Consider the following 18,278-nt stretch of genomic DNA (forward strand, 5'->3'; position numbering starts at 1 on the left):
GCCCACGGAACGCGCGTGCAGAGTGCGAACTCACACGCGAGATGCGTAACAACGTCTATGGACAGTACAGTTCAAGTAAAAGGTAAGTACGGACAATCTTGCCTAGTTAGGACAACAACGACTGTGGAATTGGACACTAGGACAGTTAGACTACCCTTGAGCACCGAAATGCTCTCGTTACCTCACCCACGGGCTGCGGGTGCATAGGTGCCAAAGTGTGTCGGGTTCTCGCGTTGAAGTCAATGGAGCCTGAAAGAAAAGATGCTGCAGGCGACCAGGAGGAAGATGTCCGGTGCAATACAAGGGTGGATTGGTGAAGAAGGAGACCTGAAAGCAGAGGGGACAATGTTCACAGTCACTAGCCAATGACTGGAGTGGAACCAGGAAGGAACCAGATGTCGACGTCGCGATCAGGTGAAGAGTGGACGCTTGACTCTGCAGCCGCGTGGACCAGGAGGTGTGTTCGACGACTAGGATGGAGGCACGAGCTGTCCCACGCAGGCTCTCGCTGTCGGCGGTGTTGGATCCGGAATTGGCGTCAACAGGCCTTGGCAAAGGCAACCCACGCGGTGAGTGAAGAAAGCGTCTGGTGCGGACTAGGAGAGATCGGGGTGCCCCTCTTTTGGAAGGGAGCAAGGGCCAGTCTGGAGCAACCAGACCAGCAGTGAAAGTTCAAAGGTTCGTCGTCTAGGAGGCCACTAGCCAGCCGGCAAGTGACCAGACAACGCGTCGAGCAGGAACCAAGCAGAAGGGCCCCGCGCAGATCTCGTGGATGCTGGAGGGCTGATCTTCGGTGCAGGGGCTGCTCGGGGCTGGGGCTTCTCAGTCCCCAAAGCACTTGGTCGAGTTTACCTCCGGAGTCGTGCTGGAAGCGAAGTGCAGTTTCTTCCAAGATGGCCTGTCCCACGTGTCTCGTCGCACCCACGGGTCTCAGCTTTGCTACAGATGTAAGTTGAGGTCGGAGAGGTCTGGGAATCCGGGTCTCATCAGGCTTTGAAGTCTGGATCCTCGAGGGAAGACGACAAAGGGAAGCCGCTGGACGCTTGATGGTGCCTGCTTGTGCAGGGTGGACACTCCTTGCCCACAAGGGAGATTCTTCAGTCTTCTGTGGAGCAGAACGTCGAAGGCCAGAGTTTCTTCTTGTTGAATAGTTCAGGATAATCTAATTTGGAATGGGACCAGCTGCTACCTTTATCCTGCTAAAGGGGGCTGCCCTACTGACTAGGTCCCTCCCCTGGGTGGGACCAGGAAGGGGGGTGGTTACACCCCCTATCCTTTGTCCGGTTTCCCGCCAGGGCTGGGGCAGGGATGCCCCAGCAACTGGTTTGAACCGCTGTATGCACAGGTGGGACCAGGAAGGGGGGTGGTTACACCCCCTATCCTTTGTCCGGTTTCCCGCCAGGGCTGGGGCAGGGATGCCCCAGCAACTGGTTTGAACCGCTGTATGCACAGGACACCTTGTGTGTCCCGGGCACGTCTCATTCCTTTCAGGCCTCTCTACCTCAATACACAAAATCCTGTCGGGTGGTGCTAGCACCTCCCAAGGCAGGAAACCCTTTGTCCAAGCCGCCCTCACTGGAAGGACTCCCTGCAGCAGGAGGTCAGACTTGTGTCTGTGGTGGCAGCATCCATTTTGTGATGCCAAGGCTCGAGTTAACTTTAACCGGGGTTCTCAGTTATATACATGTCGTGTCCCTCTAGAAGGGTGGAATGCTACCCCCGTCGCCAGAATTGGCGAGGGGGTAGTATTCCAAATCGTATGACACCTTACTCGACATGTTTTGATAATGTTATACCAGAGTTAGCATTTAACCGCGAGGATTATAATGCACTTAAGAGTATATGGTATAGCGTTATCATGGAACAGCTATTAGGACTTGGTTCCGCAAGCTGCAACCGGGCTCAGCTCATGCCAGAGCACCATCTCACATAATTCCAAGCACTATGCCTTCAGGATTGATAAGGCCTGCCATAGGAGTGACTGAAAGGAATATATGTGTCCATTTTAGGGTTAGATATAGGTATACTATATCTATAGCAAAGGGTGTTTACACCACCTTGCCCCAGCTGTCGTGCAGCCAGTTGTGTCAGTTTTGGATGGCCAGCCAGGGGTGGCATAATACATGCTTCAGCCTCTGGTAGGCCCTGTGTACACCTATGCCCTGGATACCTAAGGTATACTGTACAGGGACTGATAAGGTGACTCAGTATCCAATTAGATATGTACCTAGGGTACATGGAGTCCATTTTAACAGAGAGAGCAGGAAGCCTGGGGTCCTGAATAGCAGGATCCCAGGCCAAGTAAGTCAAAAACCAGCAAAACACCAGGCAAAAAGTTGGGGGTAACCATAGTCAGATATCCACCTTCCTACAACTTTCTTGCTCCGCAAACTCCAGCTGAGTGGTCCTTACACTCATTGGATGTGAAACGTTGTCTCAAATTTTACATTCAGCGAACTGCTACCGTCAGAAAGTCAGATCAATTGTTTGTGGCATATGGTCCAACTTGCAAAGGACAACCTGTTACCAAACAGACCATAACCAGGTGGATATCCTCTACCATATCCTTTTGCCACCAACGGGCTGGGAAGCCCCTTCCTGCTCCAGTTCGTGCTTACTCAACTAGAGCGGTGACTTATGTGATGATTTACTGCTTTCTACTCTTATTCAAGCGTGTGAATCTATGAAAGATACCCCTAATACTGGAGAAGAACAAAAGTTACTTACCTGTAAACTGTGGTTCTCCTGTATTGGTGTCTTTCATAGATTCACATGCGACCCTCCCATCCTCCCCTCAGAGGCTCTCTTCTCCTCAGGCACTTTTACTTACTTTGTGCTTCGAAAATCTGAGGACTTGGGCTTCTGAGGAGAAGGTTCTAGAGGAGGCTACCAACACATAATGACACTAATATGCTACTAAAGTGAGTTCTCCCTTAGGCTTTTCAATGGGCCTATTATGTTCTATGGTACTTTTGAAATTTACATTTTAGTATATTATATGTATGTATATTTATAATATTTTTCATGTATACATGCATATTTTACTGCTATTTTATGTACCGTGGGACTCCCACTTCGACGACGGGGGATATTCAAGCATGTGAATCTATGAAAGACACCAATACTGGAGAACCACAGTTTACAGGTAAGTAACTTTTGTGTATGTGTATATATATATATATAGATATATATATATATATGTATATATATGTGTATATATGTGTGTGTGTATATATATATATATGTATATATATATATTCAACAAGAATTGGTATCTGCATTGATAGCCCACTAGGGCAGGACACCTATCAGTCTCTAGTTGAGAAATGGTTATTATTTTCAAAGATTCTGATGTTAGGTACGATGAATCTAAGATATAGTTAGAACATGTGTACAAACCAATTGTGATGTTACCGGCGGTATTCTGGATAAAGTTTTGTTGAATGAAAACCTACAAAGAAATACCGAATGAACAGTATGATGAAAATTAATGGCTAAAGAGAACTCCCAACTCGAAATAAGAGAGAGAGTATAAATGTAAATAATTTAAAAACGCATTGAAGTGTAGTTGAAATAATTCTAATGAGAAAGTCTCTGTTTTCCGTTTGATCGATTCACTTTATGATGTAGCAGCGCTAGTCTGCTTTCTATTGTTGTTTAAAAAACTGTCACATGTTTATTTAAAGCCTATCGAGAATGAAACACTGTTACTCGTGAGCAAGGGAGGAGAGTTCCCGAAACGCGTCGAGTTTTGGTTGCCTTGTCACTGCAATAAAGGCTATTTTTCCCAGAAAAAGGCGTTCGGAGCTCGGCGGCTGCCGAGCCGTATGTATGTATATATGTATATATATATATATATATATATATATATATATATATATATATATATATATATATATATATATAGCACATATAATATAGTGTTTCCGGGGTCCCGCGCATGGGCGGGAATATTCTAATGCTTATGACTTTGATGAGAATACCCCTGGAAGAGAACTAGGATTACAGGTAAGTAACTAATCCTTCTAGCAGGCCTCGCAACCTTACAGCAGGGTGCACCATCACACAGGTGAGGGCATAGCTGCAGTAGCAATATGCTTTTACAGTGTCTTAGCCATTCACAGACATTGTAAGTGCCAATAAACAAATTAAAAAAAACTGCTCTGGGCCCTCTCGCAAATTCCAGCATTGTGATTGGGAAGTGCAGCGGAGAAAGCCCCAGCCGTGCGCCTAATGGGAGGCCCTTTTCTCCATGTAAGCTGCATGCAGCCTACAGAGAAAAAGGAGAGTGCGCATGACTGCTTTTTCCAGACCCAGGCCGACCAAAGCAGTCAGGGCCCAAAGCATCGGGCTAGCCAGTCCCCCCTGCCCTCGAGCCGGACCGCCCACCCTCCCACCCACAACCAGGAAGCTTTTCTCTTCTGCACCACATTGTGAATCTTTTCCACTTCGCAACATAGCACTTCCGAGTGCTGGGTTTTCGTGCCTCCAGAAGAACCCTCAGGGTGCTTTCTGGTAGTTTTAAATGTTCAAACTCTATGTCCTCAGGAGCCATGCCACCAGGCTCAGGCTCTCTGGTTCTGGGTGCAGCACTTCTCCGTTCTGCATGGAGAGCAGGTCTTTTCTTTTGCCAAATCTGTGGGGTGCACACTGTGTCATCTCCCAGTTTCAGAACCTGGCTGTATGCAAATTAGTCTGTCCCTGGCCCAGTGCATCATGGGAACAGGGCAGACCAGACTACAAAAGCCAATTCTTACACTGGGAAGGAAACAAGCTTCCGGGGACCGGTTTCTGGCATTTCAGCCGTCTTCGGCCCGGCTTGCTTGAATCCTGATGGTGCAATGAGCAAGGGACTCACATCTGAGTATACCCTTCCACGCTTAGGGTGGACAAAATAATTTACAACAAGGGGTGGTGATGGACAGAGTCTCTGAATTAAGCAGAGTACTCTCACCCAGTCAAGAGATCAGGGCTAGATCCAACACCGGTTTTTAGCTCATTGCACCATCCCAGTTTCAGAACCTAGCTGTATGCAAATTAGTCTGTCCCTGGCCCAGTGCATCATGGGAACAGGGCAGACCAGACTACAAAAGCCAATTCTTACACTGGGAAGGAAACAAGCTTCCGGGGACCGGTTTCTGGCATTTCAGCCGTCTTCGGCCCGGCTTGCTTGAATCCTGATGGTGCAATGAGCAAGGGACTCACATCTGAGTATACCCTTCCACGCTTAGGGTGGACAAAATAATTTACAACAAGGGGTGGTGATGGACAGAGTCTCTGAATTAAGCAGAGTACTCTCACCCAGTCAAGAGATCAGGGCTAGATCCAACACCGGTTTTTAGCTCATTGCACCATCCCAGTTTCAGAACCTGGCTGTATGCAAATTAGTCTGTCCCTGGCCCAGTGCATCATGGGAACAGGGCAGACCAGACTACAAAAGCCAATTCTTACACTGGGAAGGAAACAAGCTTCCGGGGACCGGTTTCTGGCATTTCAGCCGTCTTCGGCCCGGCTTGCTTGAATCCTGATGGTGCAATGAGCAAGGGACTCACATCTGAGTATACCCTTCCACGCTTAGGGTGGACAAAATAATTTACAACAAGGGGTGGTGATGGACAGAGTCTCTGAATTAAGCAGAGTACTCTCACCCAGTCAAGAGATCAGGGCTAGATCCAACACCGGTTTTTAGCTCATTGCACCATCCCAGTTTCAGAACCTGGCTGTATGCAAATTAGTCTGTCCCTGGCCCAGTGCATCATGGGAACAGGGCAGACCAGACTACAAAAGCCAATTCTTACACTGGGAAGGAAACAAGCTTCCGGGGACCGGTTCCTGGCATTTCAGCCGTCTTCGGCCCGGCTTGCTTGAATCCTGATGGTGCAATGAGCAAGGGACTCACATCTGAGTATACCCTTCCACGCTTAGGGTGGACAAAATAATTTACAACAAGGGGTGGTGATGGACAGAGTCTCTGAATTAAGCAGAGTACTCTCACCCAGTCAAGAGATCAGGGCTAGATCCAACACCGGTTTTTAGCTCAATGCACCATCCCAGTTTCAGAACCTGGCTGTATGCAAATTAGTCTGTCCCTGGCCCAGTGCATCATGGGAACAGGGCAGACCAGACTACAAAAGCCAATTCTTACACTGGGAAGGAAACAAGCTTCCGGCTTGCTTGAATCCTGATGGTGCAAGCCGGGCCGCAGACGGCTGTAATGCCAGAAACCGGTCCCCGGAAGCTTGTTTCCTTTCCAGTGAAGAATTGGCTTGGTAGTTTGGTCTGCCCTGTTCCCATGATGCACTGGGCCAGGGACAGACTAATTTGCATATAGCCAGGTTCTGAACTGGGATGGTGCAGTGAGCTAAAAAACGGTGATGGATCAAGCCCTGATCTGTTGACTGGGTAGGAGTGTTCTGATTAACTCAGATACTCTGTCCATCACCACCCCCTTTTTGTAAATATTTTGGCCACCATGAGTGTGGAAGGGTATGCTCAGACATGAGTCCCTTGCTCATTGCACCATCAGGATTCAAGCAAGCCGGGCCGCAGACGGCTGTAATGCCAGAAACCGGTCCCCGGAAGCTTGTTTCCTTTCCAGTGAAGAATTGGCTTGGTAGTTTGGTCTGCCCTGTTCCCATGATGCACTGGGCCAGGGACAGACTAATTTGCATATAGCCAGGTTCTGAACTGGGATGGTGCAGTGAGCTAAAAAACGGTGATGGATCAAGCCCTGATCTGTTGACTGGGTAGGAGTGTTCTGATTAACTCAGATACTCTGTCCATCACCACCCCCTTTTTGTAATTATTTTGGCCACCATGAGTGTGGAAGGGTATGCTCAGACATGAGTCCCTTGCTCATTGCACCATCAGGATTCAAGCAAGCCGGGCCGCAGACGGCTGTAATGCCAGAAACCGGTCCCCGGAAGCTTGTTTCCTTTCCAGTGAAGAATTGGCTTGGTAGTTTGGTCTGCCCTGTTCCCATGATGCACTGGGCCAGGGACAGACTAATTTGCATATAGCCAGGTTCTGAACTGGGATGGTGCAGTGAGCTAAAAAACGGTGATGGATCAAGCCCTGATCTGTTGACTGGGTAGGAGTGTTCTGATTAACTCAGATACTCTGTCCATCACCACCCCCTTTTTGTAACAATCTATCCATAGGGCATTCCCCAGGTATCCCTCCTCGGGCTGTCTGGAAGCGAAGTTTTGGCATTTTGCATTCTGGCGTGTGGCAAAAAGGTCCACCGATGGTGTTCCCCATCTGTCGAACACCCACCTTGTCTCTTGTGCATTGAGCTCCAACTCGTGGGATGCCGATGTCTGTCTGCTGAGCCAATCTGCTTGTACGTTGTCCTTCCCTGGTAGGTGTATTACTAGAAGGTCTATCTTGAGTGGGATGGCCCATCTCCATACCTCCTGTGCTAGCTTTGAAAGCATGGCTGACTGTGTCCCACCCTGCTTGTTGATGTAGAACATTGCTGTGGTGTTGTCTGTTTGTATCAATACTTTGTGCTTGTACAGCCTCGTTTGGAAAGCTTTCAATGCAAGGAAGATTGTCTTCAATTCCAGGTAATTGATGTGCTTGGTCGCATCTGCTGGTGTCCACAGTCCTCTCACGTTGAGTTCCCCCATGTGAGTGCCCCATCCCTTCAGGGATGCGTCTGTGGTGATGGTCACTGTTGGTGTTGCGGGCGTTAGAGGCTTTCCCCATGTTATGTTCTCCATGTTCCACCATGTCATTTCCTTCTGCACCGAGTGCGTTACAACCACTAGATCTTCCCAACGGCCTGTAGCTTGTGACCATTGCCCCTGTAGCCATTCTTGAATGGGTCTCATGTGGAGGCGTACATTTGGTACTAGGTGGATGCATGATGCCATCATGCCCATGATCTTGCTCGCAGTCCTCACTTTCCGAGCTTGCCCCTTCTGGTAGAGCCGAGTTTCTTTCACTAGCGCTCTTGCCCTCTTCTCGCTGGGGACCACCTTGCCCTGCAAGGTGTTGATCTGTGCTCTCAGGAAAATCTTCACTTGTTCCCGTTCCATTGAGGATTTCTTCTAATGGATGGAAAACCCCAGGTATATGAGCGTGGTCGTCACTGTTTGTGCGTGCCACTTGCATCTCTGGTATGACTTTGCTTTTACTAGCCAGTCGTCCAGGTAAGGATATACGTGTTTTCCTTTCCTTCGTAGGTGTGCTGCGACTGCTGCGAGGCACTTTGTGAAGACCCTTGGTGCTGATTTTAGCCCGAAGGCTAGCGTAATGAACTGGTAGTGGTTTTCTCCGATGATGAATCTGAGCATATGCTTGTGCTTTCTGTTCATTGGGATGTGCAGGTAGGCATCCTTGAGGTTTATTGTGACCATGAAGTCCTCGATTTGCAATTGCGGGAGCACCTCTTGCAGGGAGGTCCTTTTGAACTTTTGCGTTCTTATGAATTTGTTCAGGAACCTTAGGTCCAGAATGGGTCTCATTGTTTCTTCTACTTTTGGTACCAGGAAGTACGTTGAGTATACACCTTTGTTCCTTTCCCTGAAGGGTACTTGTAGGAGAGTGGGGTCTGCAATCCTATGGTCACCCCAGATTTTTGCTTTTTGCTTCACTGGTTTACGACTTTCCCTGGCTGTGGGCCTGCTAATCAGACCCACAGCCTAGCTGTTCTCTCTCTAAATTGACAACCATGTACCTTAGGTGCATTTACCAATTGGTACTGGGCCACCTTATCAGTCCCTGTACAGTATACCTTAGGTATCCAGGGCATAGGTGTACCCAGGGCCTACCAGGGGCTGAAGCATGTATTATGCCACCCCTGGCTGGCCACCTAAAATAGACAACTGGCTGCACGACAGCTGGAGCAAGGTGGTGTAATCACCCTTTGCTGTAGATATAGTATACCTATATCTAAACCTAAAATGGACACATATATTCCTATCAGTCACTCCTATGGCAGGCCTTATCAATCCTGAAGGCAGAGTGCTTGGAATTATGTGAGATGTTGCTCTGGCATGAGCTGAGACCGTTTTGCAGCTTGCGGAACCAAGTCCTTATAACTGTTCCATGATAACGCTATACCATATACTCTTAAGTGCATTATAATCCTCGCGGTTAAATGCTAACTCTGGTATAACATTATCAAAACATGTCGAGTAAGGTGTCATACATACTACCCCCTCGCCAATTCTGGCGACGGGAGTAGCATTCCACCCTTCTAGAGGGACAAGACATGTATGTAACTGAGAACCCCGGTTAAAGTTAACTCGAGCCTTGGCATCACAAAATGGATGCTGCCACCACAGACACAAGTCTGACCTCCTGCTGCTGGGAGTCCTTCCAGCGAGGGAGGCTTGGACAAAGGGTTTCCTGCCTTGGGAGGTGCTAGCACCACCCCAGACAGGATTTTGTGTATTGAGGTAGGGAGGCCTGAAAGGAATGAGACATGCCCGGGGCACACAAGGTGTCCTGTGCATACACCGGTTCAAACCAGTTGCTGGGGCATCCCTGCCCCAGCTCTGGCGGGAAACCGGACAAAGGATAGGGGGTGTAGCCACCCCCCTTCCTGGTCCCACCCAGGGGAGGGACCTAGTCAGTAGTGCAGCCCCCTTTAGCCGGATAAAGGTAGGAGCTGGTCCCATTCCAAGTTAGATTAATCCTTAACTACTCTACAAGAAGAAACTCTGGACTTCGACGTTCTGCTCCACAGAAGACTGAAGAATCTCCCTTGTGGGCAAGGAGTGTCCACCCTGCAACTGCAGGCACCATCAAGCGTCCAGCGGCTTCACTTTGTCGTCTTCCCTCGAGGATCCAGACTTCAGAGCCCGACGAGACCCGGATTCCCAGACCTCTCCTACCTCAACTCACATCTGCAGCACAGCTGAGACCCGTGGGTGCGACGAGACACGTGGGACCGGCCATCTTGAAAGAAACTGCACTTCGCTTCCAGCACGACTCCCGAGGTATACTCGACCAAGTGCGTTGGGCCCTTCTGCCTGTTTGCTGCTCGACGCGTTGTCTGGTCACTTGCCGGCTGGCTAGTGACCTCCTAGACGACGATCCTTGAAATCTTCACTACTGGTCTGGTTGCTCCAGACTGACCCTTGCTCCCTTCCAAAAGAGGAGCACCCTGGACCCTCCTGGTCCACTCCAGACGCCGTTTCCACTCACCGCGTGGGTTGCCTTTGCCAAGGCCTGTTGACTCCAAATCCGGATCCGACACCGCCGACAGCGAGAACCTGCGTGGGACAGCTCGTGCCTCCATCCTGGTCGTCGAAGACACCTCCTGGTCCACGTGGCTGCAGAGACAAGCGTCCACTCTTCACCTGATCGCGACTACAGCATCTGGTTCCCTCCTGGTTCCACTCCGGTCACTGGCTAGTGACTTTGAACACTGTCCCCTCTGCTTTCAGGTCCTCTTCTTCCTTGATCCACCCGTGGATCGCACCGGACATCTTCCACTTGGTCGCCTGCAGCATCTTTCTTCAAGGCTCCATTGACTTCGACGCGGAAACCCGACACACTTTGACACCTATGCACCCGCAGCCCGTGGGTGAGGTAACAAGAGCATTTCGGTGCTCAAGGGTAGATTGACTCCTAGTATCCAGATTTCCAGTCGTTTTAGTCCTAGATAGTAAAGACTGTCCTTACTTACCTTTTTCGTAAACTGTACTGTCCATTGACTTTGTTCTGCAACTCGCGTGTGAGTTCACACTCTGCACACGCGTCCCGTGGGCCTCCTATTACTTACCTGAGGTTAGGATAGTGTAGCCCCAGCGAATCTACAGCCTCTGGACAGCTCCATTTCTTCTATCGATTTCCTTATACCATTTACTTAGTATATGGTTTGTCGTGCCCCTAGGGCACCATTGTAATTTTGTGCAACTTATCGTATTTTTCCTAAGAGATTGGCATGTGCTTAGGCCTCTGATCTCATAAAGAGTTCAGAGGTGTTTGTTATTAATAAATATACTGTTTATTTTCATAACAACCTGTGTGGTGTCCTTTCATCTGGTATTCAAGGGGTTATATTGTGGTAAAACAGCTGGCTTCACATGCCGAAAGAGTTTAGCCTAAGACTGCTTTGTCCATGCTACCATTAGGATAGCTGGTCTATAAGGTTGACTTACAACCAATCACCATAAGGGTTGTTTGGACTGATACAAGGAGATCACTAGAACTAGTGAGCATCATATATCAGGCCAACTTCTCACAACTGTCACCTGTGGTGCATGATGGGAACAGAGTTCCCCTGGAGGCCTTAAAGGCAAAGTGTTCAGATTCTCTGAGGCCTTAAAGGCGAGGTGTCAGTCTGATTTTCTATACAGGGATAGTTTTTCTGTATGCAGCTTTCTTAGGCTAATTGCCTTTTATTACAAATTCTTTGATTAAAATAAAGGTTTTCTGCTGATTATGGAATGCTTTTGAGGCTCATGCCTTTTTATTGCATTATTTATATGATTTATTTTCATACTGCAGAAAATATGTAATTATGGCTTTATTAGCCTATGGGTTATGTTGGGCTGCATTTTATTGGTTATACATATATATGTGTATAAATTATGGCTTTATTAGCCTATGGGTTATGTTGGGCTGCATTTTATTGGTTGTACATATATATGTGTATAATTTGTTTAGTACTATGTACTACTATTATATGTATTTACACATATATATATATATATATTTATTATTATTATATGTTCCGGGTTCCCGCTCATGGGCGGAGATTATTCAGTGTTTATGACTTTAATGAGTATACCCCTGGAAGAGAACTAGGATTACAGGTAAGTAACTAATCCTTACAAACTATTAAGCAGTACTAAATATCATTCTAATCGAAAGTGAACTGTTTTCTTTTGTGTACTTTAGGTAAAAGGAAAGGGAGCTTCTGGGAGCTTTGTTGTTGTTCCAAACGCAGGCAAAGCAGCACCAAAATCCAAAGGCCGAAAGGTAAAATATATCCATCAATTTAGAACATGATTGTACGACATTCTTTAACTCTGTAAATATTATGTTGTTCATGGTAATTTTGAGGAAGGTCTTTGTGTATGTGTTTGTTAAATAGCAATCTGGGTGACATGTGTTTGAAAGGAATATTCATAAGATTGGCTTGGAAAAGATTACAGACCTTCCCTGTCTGTGGGGATACTAACGATGGTATAGCAGTGAATTAGTAGTCAATGGGCAGAGATCTTTTTACTTCTATTCTTGCGGTGAGAATACCTACTATCCCGCATATAGCATGCTTTATTAGAGCTGTGCGATAATTAAAAGATAAAAATATATATTTTTTTCACCTACCCAAGGGAAATCAATTTTCTGTCCTATTCCTTTTCTCTTACTGGTCTGTAAGGCTGCATTGGTTATTTAGTTCGAAAATATGAAAACAATATAAAAAGCGGCATTTGGCACCTTGGGCACACATTAAAATGTCCCAAAACACACAGGGTGATGTCACAAGCTCAAGTACTGTCGTTAGAAATTGTTCTTTCTAATTTGACTCAGTTTGAATTCCCTGTGTGGGGTGTGCCCAAATCTGAATCCAGAGTGATTTGTGATTGAGTAGAGCTGTCATGAGGGTCTCACCGGACTATAAGTCAGCTCATTACGATAATGTGCAGCACAGTAGACACAACTTCCTGAACGCAAACATTCCCTCACAGAGTTTCAAAGTATCTAGGTCATGTTTAATGGGAACATCTCTGGTATATAGCAAGTGTTTAAGGTCCCCCTCTGTGCATGTACAACAGTTTAAATGTATGGTAAGGACAACTCCTTAGCACTCATCGATCTCCTTGTAAGACTGTCACTTTTCACTGGCTACGTGTTGCAGAATCTGCAACCCTATTAAGAACTACAACAAAATTGTAAAAGTTGCAAGCGTTTATTCTAAGAGTCCCATCATTCTCTGTATTGAATTTCTGTGTCTGAGACATTGCTGTCCATTAAACAATAAGTATGTGTTGCAGCCCACTCTGTCTTGTCAGATTTATGGCTTCAGGTTGGGGACGGTGAGTGTTTTTACAAAGTGACTAGGTTTTTACCAGGCACAGCTGACAATTGACCTGCTGACCTTGGCAGTATCTAGATAACCAAGAATACATTAGTGAAGTTAGCGCTAAACAGAGGTACAGCATGCAAATTTGCTGTCACAGCTGTTAGGAGTATGGAATTCCTATCGCCTGACACCCAGGACATATTGTTTGGGGTCAAGGACCTCAAGTTTACATGTTTATTTTATCCTTTAGAAACGTAAGCCCAATCCCTTGCAGCACGCCAGTTGCCAGTTTACAGTACCACTGGTTCTGTGATAGGGCATCATCTGCAGATAAGGTAAGATTTGTATCCATATGTTCATATTTATCAAGCTTGTATTCATGGTTCAATAATTGAACTCCTTTATTAACCTAACTGATAGAGACTTCTAGATGCAGATTCTTTGCCTTTGAATTTCCCAGGCTGGATCTGGAAGCTTTTGCTGAGCAATACCCCTTGTGCGCTCTGTCAGGCGACTCGATTTGGCTTCGTGTGACTTTGTCGGCGTTAGTTATCACGTCGCAGCCACCTATATAGGTGCCACCCAGAAGTCCGTTTTTCTTTCCGTGCTAGTTAACCGCCGATCCGGTAGGAACTACTACTCTGTCACTTTTTGATAGGCCTCTTCTCGACTTTTTGTCAAGTTCGGAATTTTTTCCAACTTTGTGTGCCAGGATGTCTTCGAGGCCGATAGGGTTCAAGCCATGCATGCCTGCCACTGTATGATGTTGGTTACTGACCCCCACTTCGTCTGTCTCTGGTGTCTGGAGTGCGACCACGATTCGTAGTCCTGCTCGGACTGTCGGGCTATGGCTCCGAAGTTCTTGTGGGAGCTGGCTATGAAGCTCCTTGCGGCCCAACAGTCGACACCATTCAGCGAGACTCCGCCGAGGTCCTGGTCCCCGTTGAACAAGAGTAGGTCTCAGGACTGCTCTCAGAGCCCTAAGTCCTCTTCGACCCAATCGAAGTCTTAAGGAAACTTGGGGAAGAGGCACAAGAAGGCGAAGAAGTTGTCCAAGCGGTATTTATCTTCGCCTCTGCTGTTGTCCGTCAACGAAAGAGATAAGGAGCTTTGGTGCTCTAGGCCCAGTTATGCTGAGCCGGAGCCAGTGTCGACTTCGCGCCTCCCTCCCTTTCCGGGAGCCAGAGCGACCCCCGCTCAAATGAAGGAACTTTGAGGCCATGTGCTGTGTGGGGGAGCAGGCTGACCCGTCTGGTGTGCCCTCAGGAACCATGGGGTTGGAAGTTCCCCATCGGATTAGACGTAGTTGACTTCGGCCACGGCCTCAGTGATCCGATCCCCGAACCGTGTCAACGCCGGTCGTACCATTGCGACCTCCTCCGGAGTTTGTGCCTTCGGCACCACCGGTGCCCACCGGCAGTGCCAGCCCCATCCTCATCCTCGACGGCACAGACTCGGAACAGCGTCACTTGACGCATATTCAGATGCTGATTAAACCCACGTGTTCTATGTTGTCGCCTGAACACTTTGAGGATGTGTTAGGCTCTGGAGGGGTCTATGGACCCTTTGGAACACCATGATGACTCTGCAGAGCAGTTGGACTTGTATGGAGAACTTGGGGAAGCCAGTGGACTGGACACTTCTCCAGATACTGACATGATCTCTCCGCCAACTGTTGCAATGGAGAAAAGGTATCTAATGCCATGGTGGTTAAAAGGGCGACCGAGGTCATCGGTCTAGAGCTGCCTTCCATGCAGGGCAGGACTAATCTCCTGACCGAAGTACTCCAGCCTAGGGCTTCCACCTCCGAACCCCTTTTGTCCTTTAATGAAGCACATTTATGTCCTTACAGGCACATGTTCTAAGACTAGCACAAGGGCTCCTGTGAATAGGACAATTGCAAGCCACCATTGCCATGCTCTGGGCAACCCTAAGTTCCTCAGCCAGCACCCCATCTCCGATGGTTTGGTGGTGCTGGCCTCCACATTCTAGGGCCTGCACCATCCCCTTCGTCCCTCCGGATAGGGAATCCAAGAGGCTGGATTCACTTGGTAAGAAGATGTTTTCTTCCTCCAGCCTGGTATTGCAGTCGGTGAATATCGCATGCTTATTGTGCCGTGTCTCCCACTCCCTTTGGGAGACTGTTTCGCAAGTGCTGTCACAAGTCCCGAAGGAGGCCTGGGTGTGCTCTTCCAGGCTGTTAAGGACGGGAGAGATGCAGCAAAATTTGCCATCAGGTGTGGCCTTGAAACATCAGATTTGCTGCACAGATCGATTTCAAACACGGAGGTTTTGGGCTGCCACACCTGGCTTAGGATAACTGGCTTCTTGGGCGATGTCCAGGCAAATTTAATGGACATGCCATTTGATGGAACCAGTCGATTTGGGGAGAAGGAAGATTTGGCCCAAGTGACGTTCAAGGACTCTCAAACTAGGCCCAGATCCAAGGGCCTCTCTTCTACACCTTGTGGCTAGTCTTTCTTTCCCCCTTTCATGGCAACGGAAGAGGTTTCCAGCAGTCTCAGCCCTATCCCAGCCACCGTTCTCTGTAGGCTTCCCAAGCTGTGCAGTGATGTGGTTTTTCGACCTAGAAATGGAAGCCAGAAGTCGTCGGCCACCCTACCCTCAGCGGCCGCAGCCTCCAAACATTCCTAGTATAACTCTGCAAGACCACACCACTCCTGTTGGCGGGAGATTCCTTATCTCCCCCACTGGTGGTCCATAACATTGGACAAGTGGGTCTTGCAGATCATTTAGGAGGGCTATTCTCTGCCTTTACTTTCTTTTACTCCTCCATTTTGCCAAAGCAGTAACGACCGACAGAGGATCATTTAAAATTGCTCCAGGAGGTTTCAGCTCTCTTGGCCAAAGGAGCTATAGCGAGGGGCCTGGTTCAGAGGTAGGCAGTGACTGTTCTTCCCACCACTTTCTTATTCCGTAAAAAAAAAAAAGGGTTGCGGCTCATTTTAGATCTTCGGCCCGTCAGTCCCTTCTTCAAGAAGGAGAAGTTCAAGATGCTCACCCTAGCTCAGGTCTTGTCTGCCCTAGACCAAAAAGACCGGATGGTAGTTTTGAACCTGCAGGATTCGTATTTTACATCCCCATCCTGCCGGGCCACAGGCGTTGCCTGCGCCTCAAGGTAGGCCGTGAGTACTTTTAGTTTACTGTGCTCCCCTTCGGCCTTACCAGTGCCCCTCAAGTGTTCACCGAGGTGATGGCTGTGAGAAGTTGGCCTGATATGCAGTGCTCACTATTCTAGTGAACACTATGTATCATACTGGGGAGAAATCATTCTCCTCTGGGAAGAGGCATGAGAGTGCACAGATCTATTGGAGTCCCTAGAATGAGATCTATCTCTTCTAACTCCAAGGTTAGGCCTCATTAGGGTCAGTACTGGGGGTCCCCCAGATCCTTCCCTATGTAGGTCTAAGTTGGCCCTAGTAAGTCTGCTGACTAACTCAGACCTTTTGTCTGCCTCATCCCCAGAGAGTTCCTCTTCTTCCTCCTCCTCAACTGCATTTTCAGTGTCAAGGAGGTCTGGATCACCAAGGGTACCCTCTAAGGCTGGCATACTCCCATCTGTATGAGAGGCTTTCCTAGCATCATATGTCTCTAAGAGACCTAACAGAAAGGGAGTGGTGGGGTTAGACCCCTGTTTCAATTTCCTGGAGGTACACAAGTGTCTCAACTCCTGGAAATTGAGAGCTGCATATCTTGAGATGACCTGTGGAGGGTCATTAGCCACTAGGGGAGTCTCTGAAGACTCTCCATGGGTAGACATGCTTTTCTAGTGAGGTGTAAGTGGTGCACTTACCTACACTATTTGTTTGCCTACTGATCCCTTGCTAAGAGTTGTAGTTTAGGGTGTGCTAAGCCCTAGGAGCTACAACAGCTGGTTCAGTAGAACTCAGAGTATTCTAAGCTAAGTTATATGTACCTTAGTACTTATGTGATCTTTCAAATGATATTCTTAGGATACGTGTGGTAAAACAACAGCAAGCTCAAATCCCACCGCTGCCACCAATGTGAGAAGTTGGCCTGATATGCAGTGCTCACTATTCTAGTGAACACTATGTATCAGTCCAAACAACCCTTATTGATGTTTGGTTGTAAGTCAACCTGATTTATTTATTTTATTTATTTATTTATTCAAAGTTTTATATAGCGCGAACATGATCCTTACAGATATCGGAGCGCTTCACAGAACAGGGGTAGGGGCAACAGGAATGAACAAGATAATGGGGGCAGCATAGTAATCACTAACATAGTAGGATAACAATCATGTACAGAAACATATCAAAAAACAATCAGGTAAACAAGTAGTATAAGACGGCACTAGTCATTGCTCCCACTACAGAAGGGTTTAGGTAAAGCCTTGGATGTGTAGATGGCTTATACCAATTTCTTAGGATAGAGAAAGCACTGGGTGGGGGCATCGGGAGGGTGAGTCAATACACCAAAGTGTAACATATATTGGTCGGTAGTAAGAGAGTAGCGTAGTAGTGACACCATATGGTAGGAGTATAGTGCCAAAGAACAAGGTGATCAGTGATACAGAGCGATGCAGAGTCTCAGGTTCAGTATCTATAAAGTTCAGGAGATCTTGGCCAGAAGGATTGTTTTCACCTCTTTCTTGAAGAGTGCAGTGGAGGAGATAAGCCTGGTTTCCGGAGGGAGCGCATTCCAGATCCTGGGTGCCATTCCTGAGAAGGAGCGCTTGTATGTTTTCTCTTTCCGGAATCTACGAGGTTTCAGGAGTAGATTTTTTGTACTACGATTGGATCTCGACCCTCCTGATATAGACAACTTTTGCGTGAGGTAGTTGGGTGCCTTGTGGTGCACGGCCGAGTGTGTCATTACTGCAATTTTTAGCTGTATTCTGGCTTCAAAAGGCAGCCATTTTAGAGATTTTAAGTCTGGGGATATATGCGAGTGTTTTCTTGAGCCAGTAATGAGTCTCGCGGCAGCGTTCAGGGAGGCTCTTAGGGGTGCTGTTGTGGATAGCGGGAGTCCGCTGAGGGCTACAATTCCGTAGTCTATGCGAGGGATGACTAAAGCTTGTACAGCAGTTTGGAAGTCTTTGGCAGGGAGGAAGGGTTTAAGTTTCCTCAGTGTGTTGATTTGGAAATTAGCCCCTTTTGTGGCTTTGCTAACGTGCTGTTGCATGTTGAGCTTGGCGTCGACTGTGATGCCTAGTGATTTCGCTGAGTCCACGATGGTTGGTTGGACATTGAGTGGTGTTAGGTTATTGAGCCAAGTTTGGGTGGTGGAAGTTTTCGCCGGGGGTGAG

General features: G+C 47.7%; 1 protein-coding gene across 1 annotated transcript in view; it reads left to right on the forward strand.

The window, feature by feature from the left end:
- HP1BP3 (heterochromatin protein 1 binding protein 3) overlaps positions 1 to 18,278 on the forward strand; it is a 704,364-nt gene that overhangs the window by 312,937 nt on the left and 373,149 nt on the right. Inside the window, exon 6 of the mRNA XM_078642573.1 lies at positions 11,860 to 11,940. Within this exon, the coding sequence (XP_078498699.1) occupies positions 11,860 to 11,940 (81 nt within the window). The remainder of the gene's footprint in view (positions 1 to 11,859; positions 11,941 to 18,278) is intronic.

This window comes from Lissotriton helveticus, chromosome 5_1, assembly GCF_964261635.1.
Source record: "Lissotriton helveticus chromosome 5_1, aLisHel1.1, whole genome shotgun sequence".
Taxonomy (NCBI): Eukaryota; Metazoa; Chordata; class Amphibia; order Caudata; family Salamandridae; genus Lissotriton; species Lissotriton helveticus.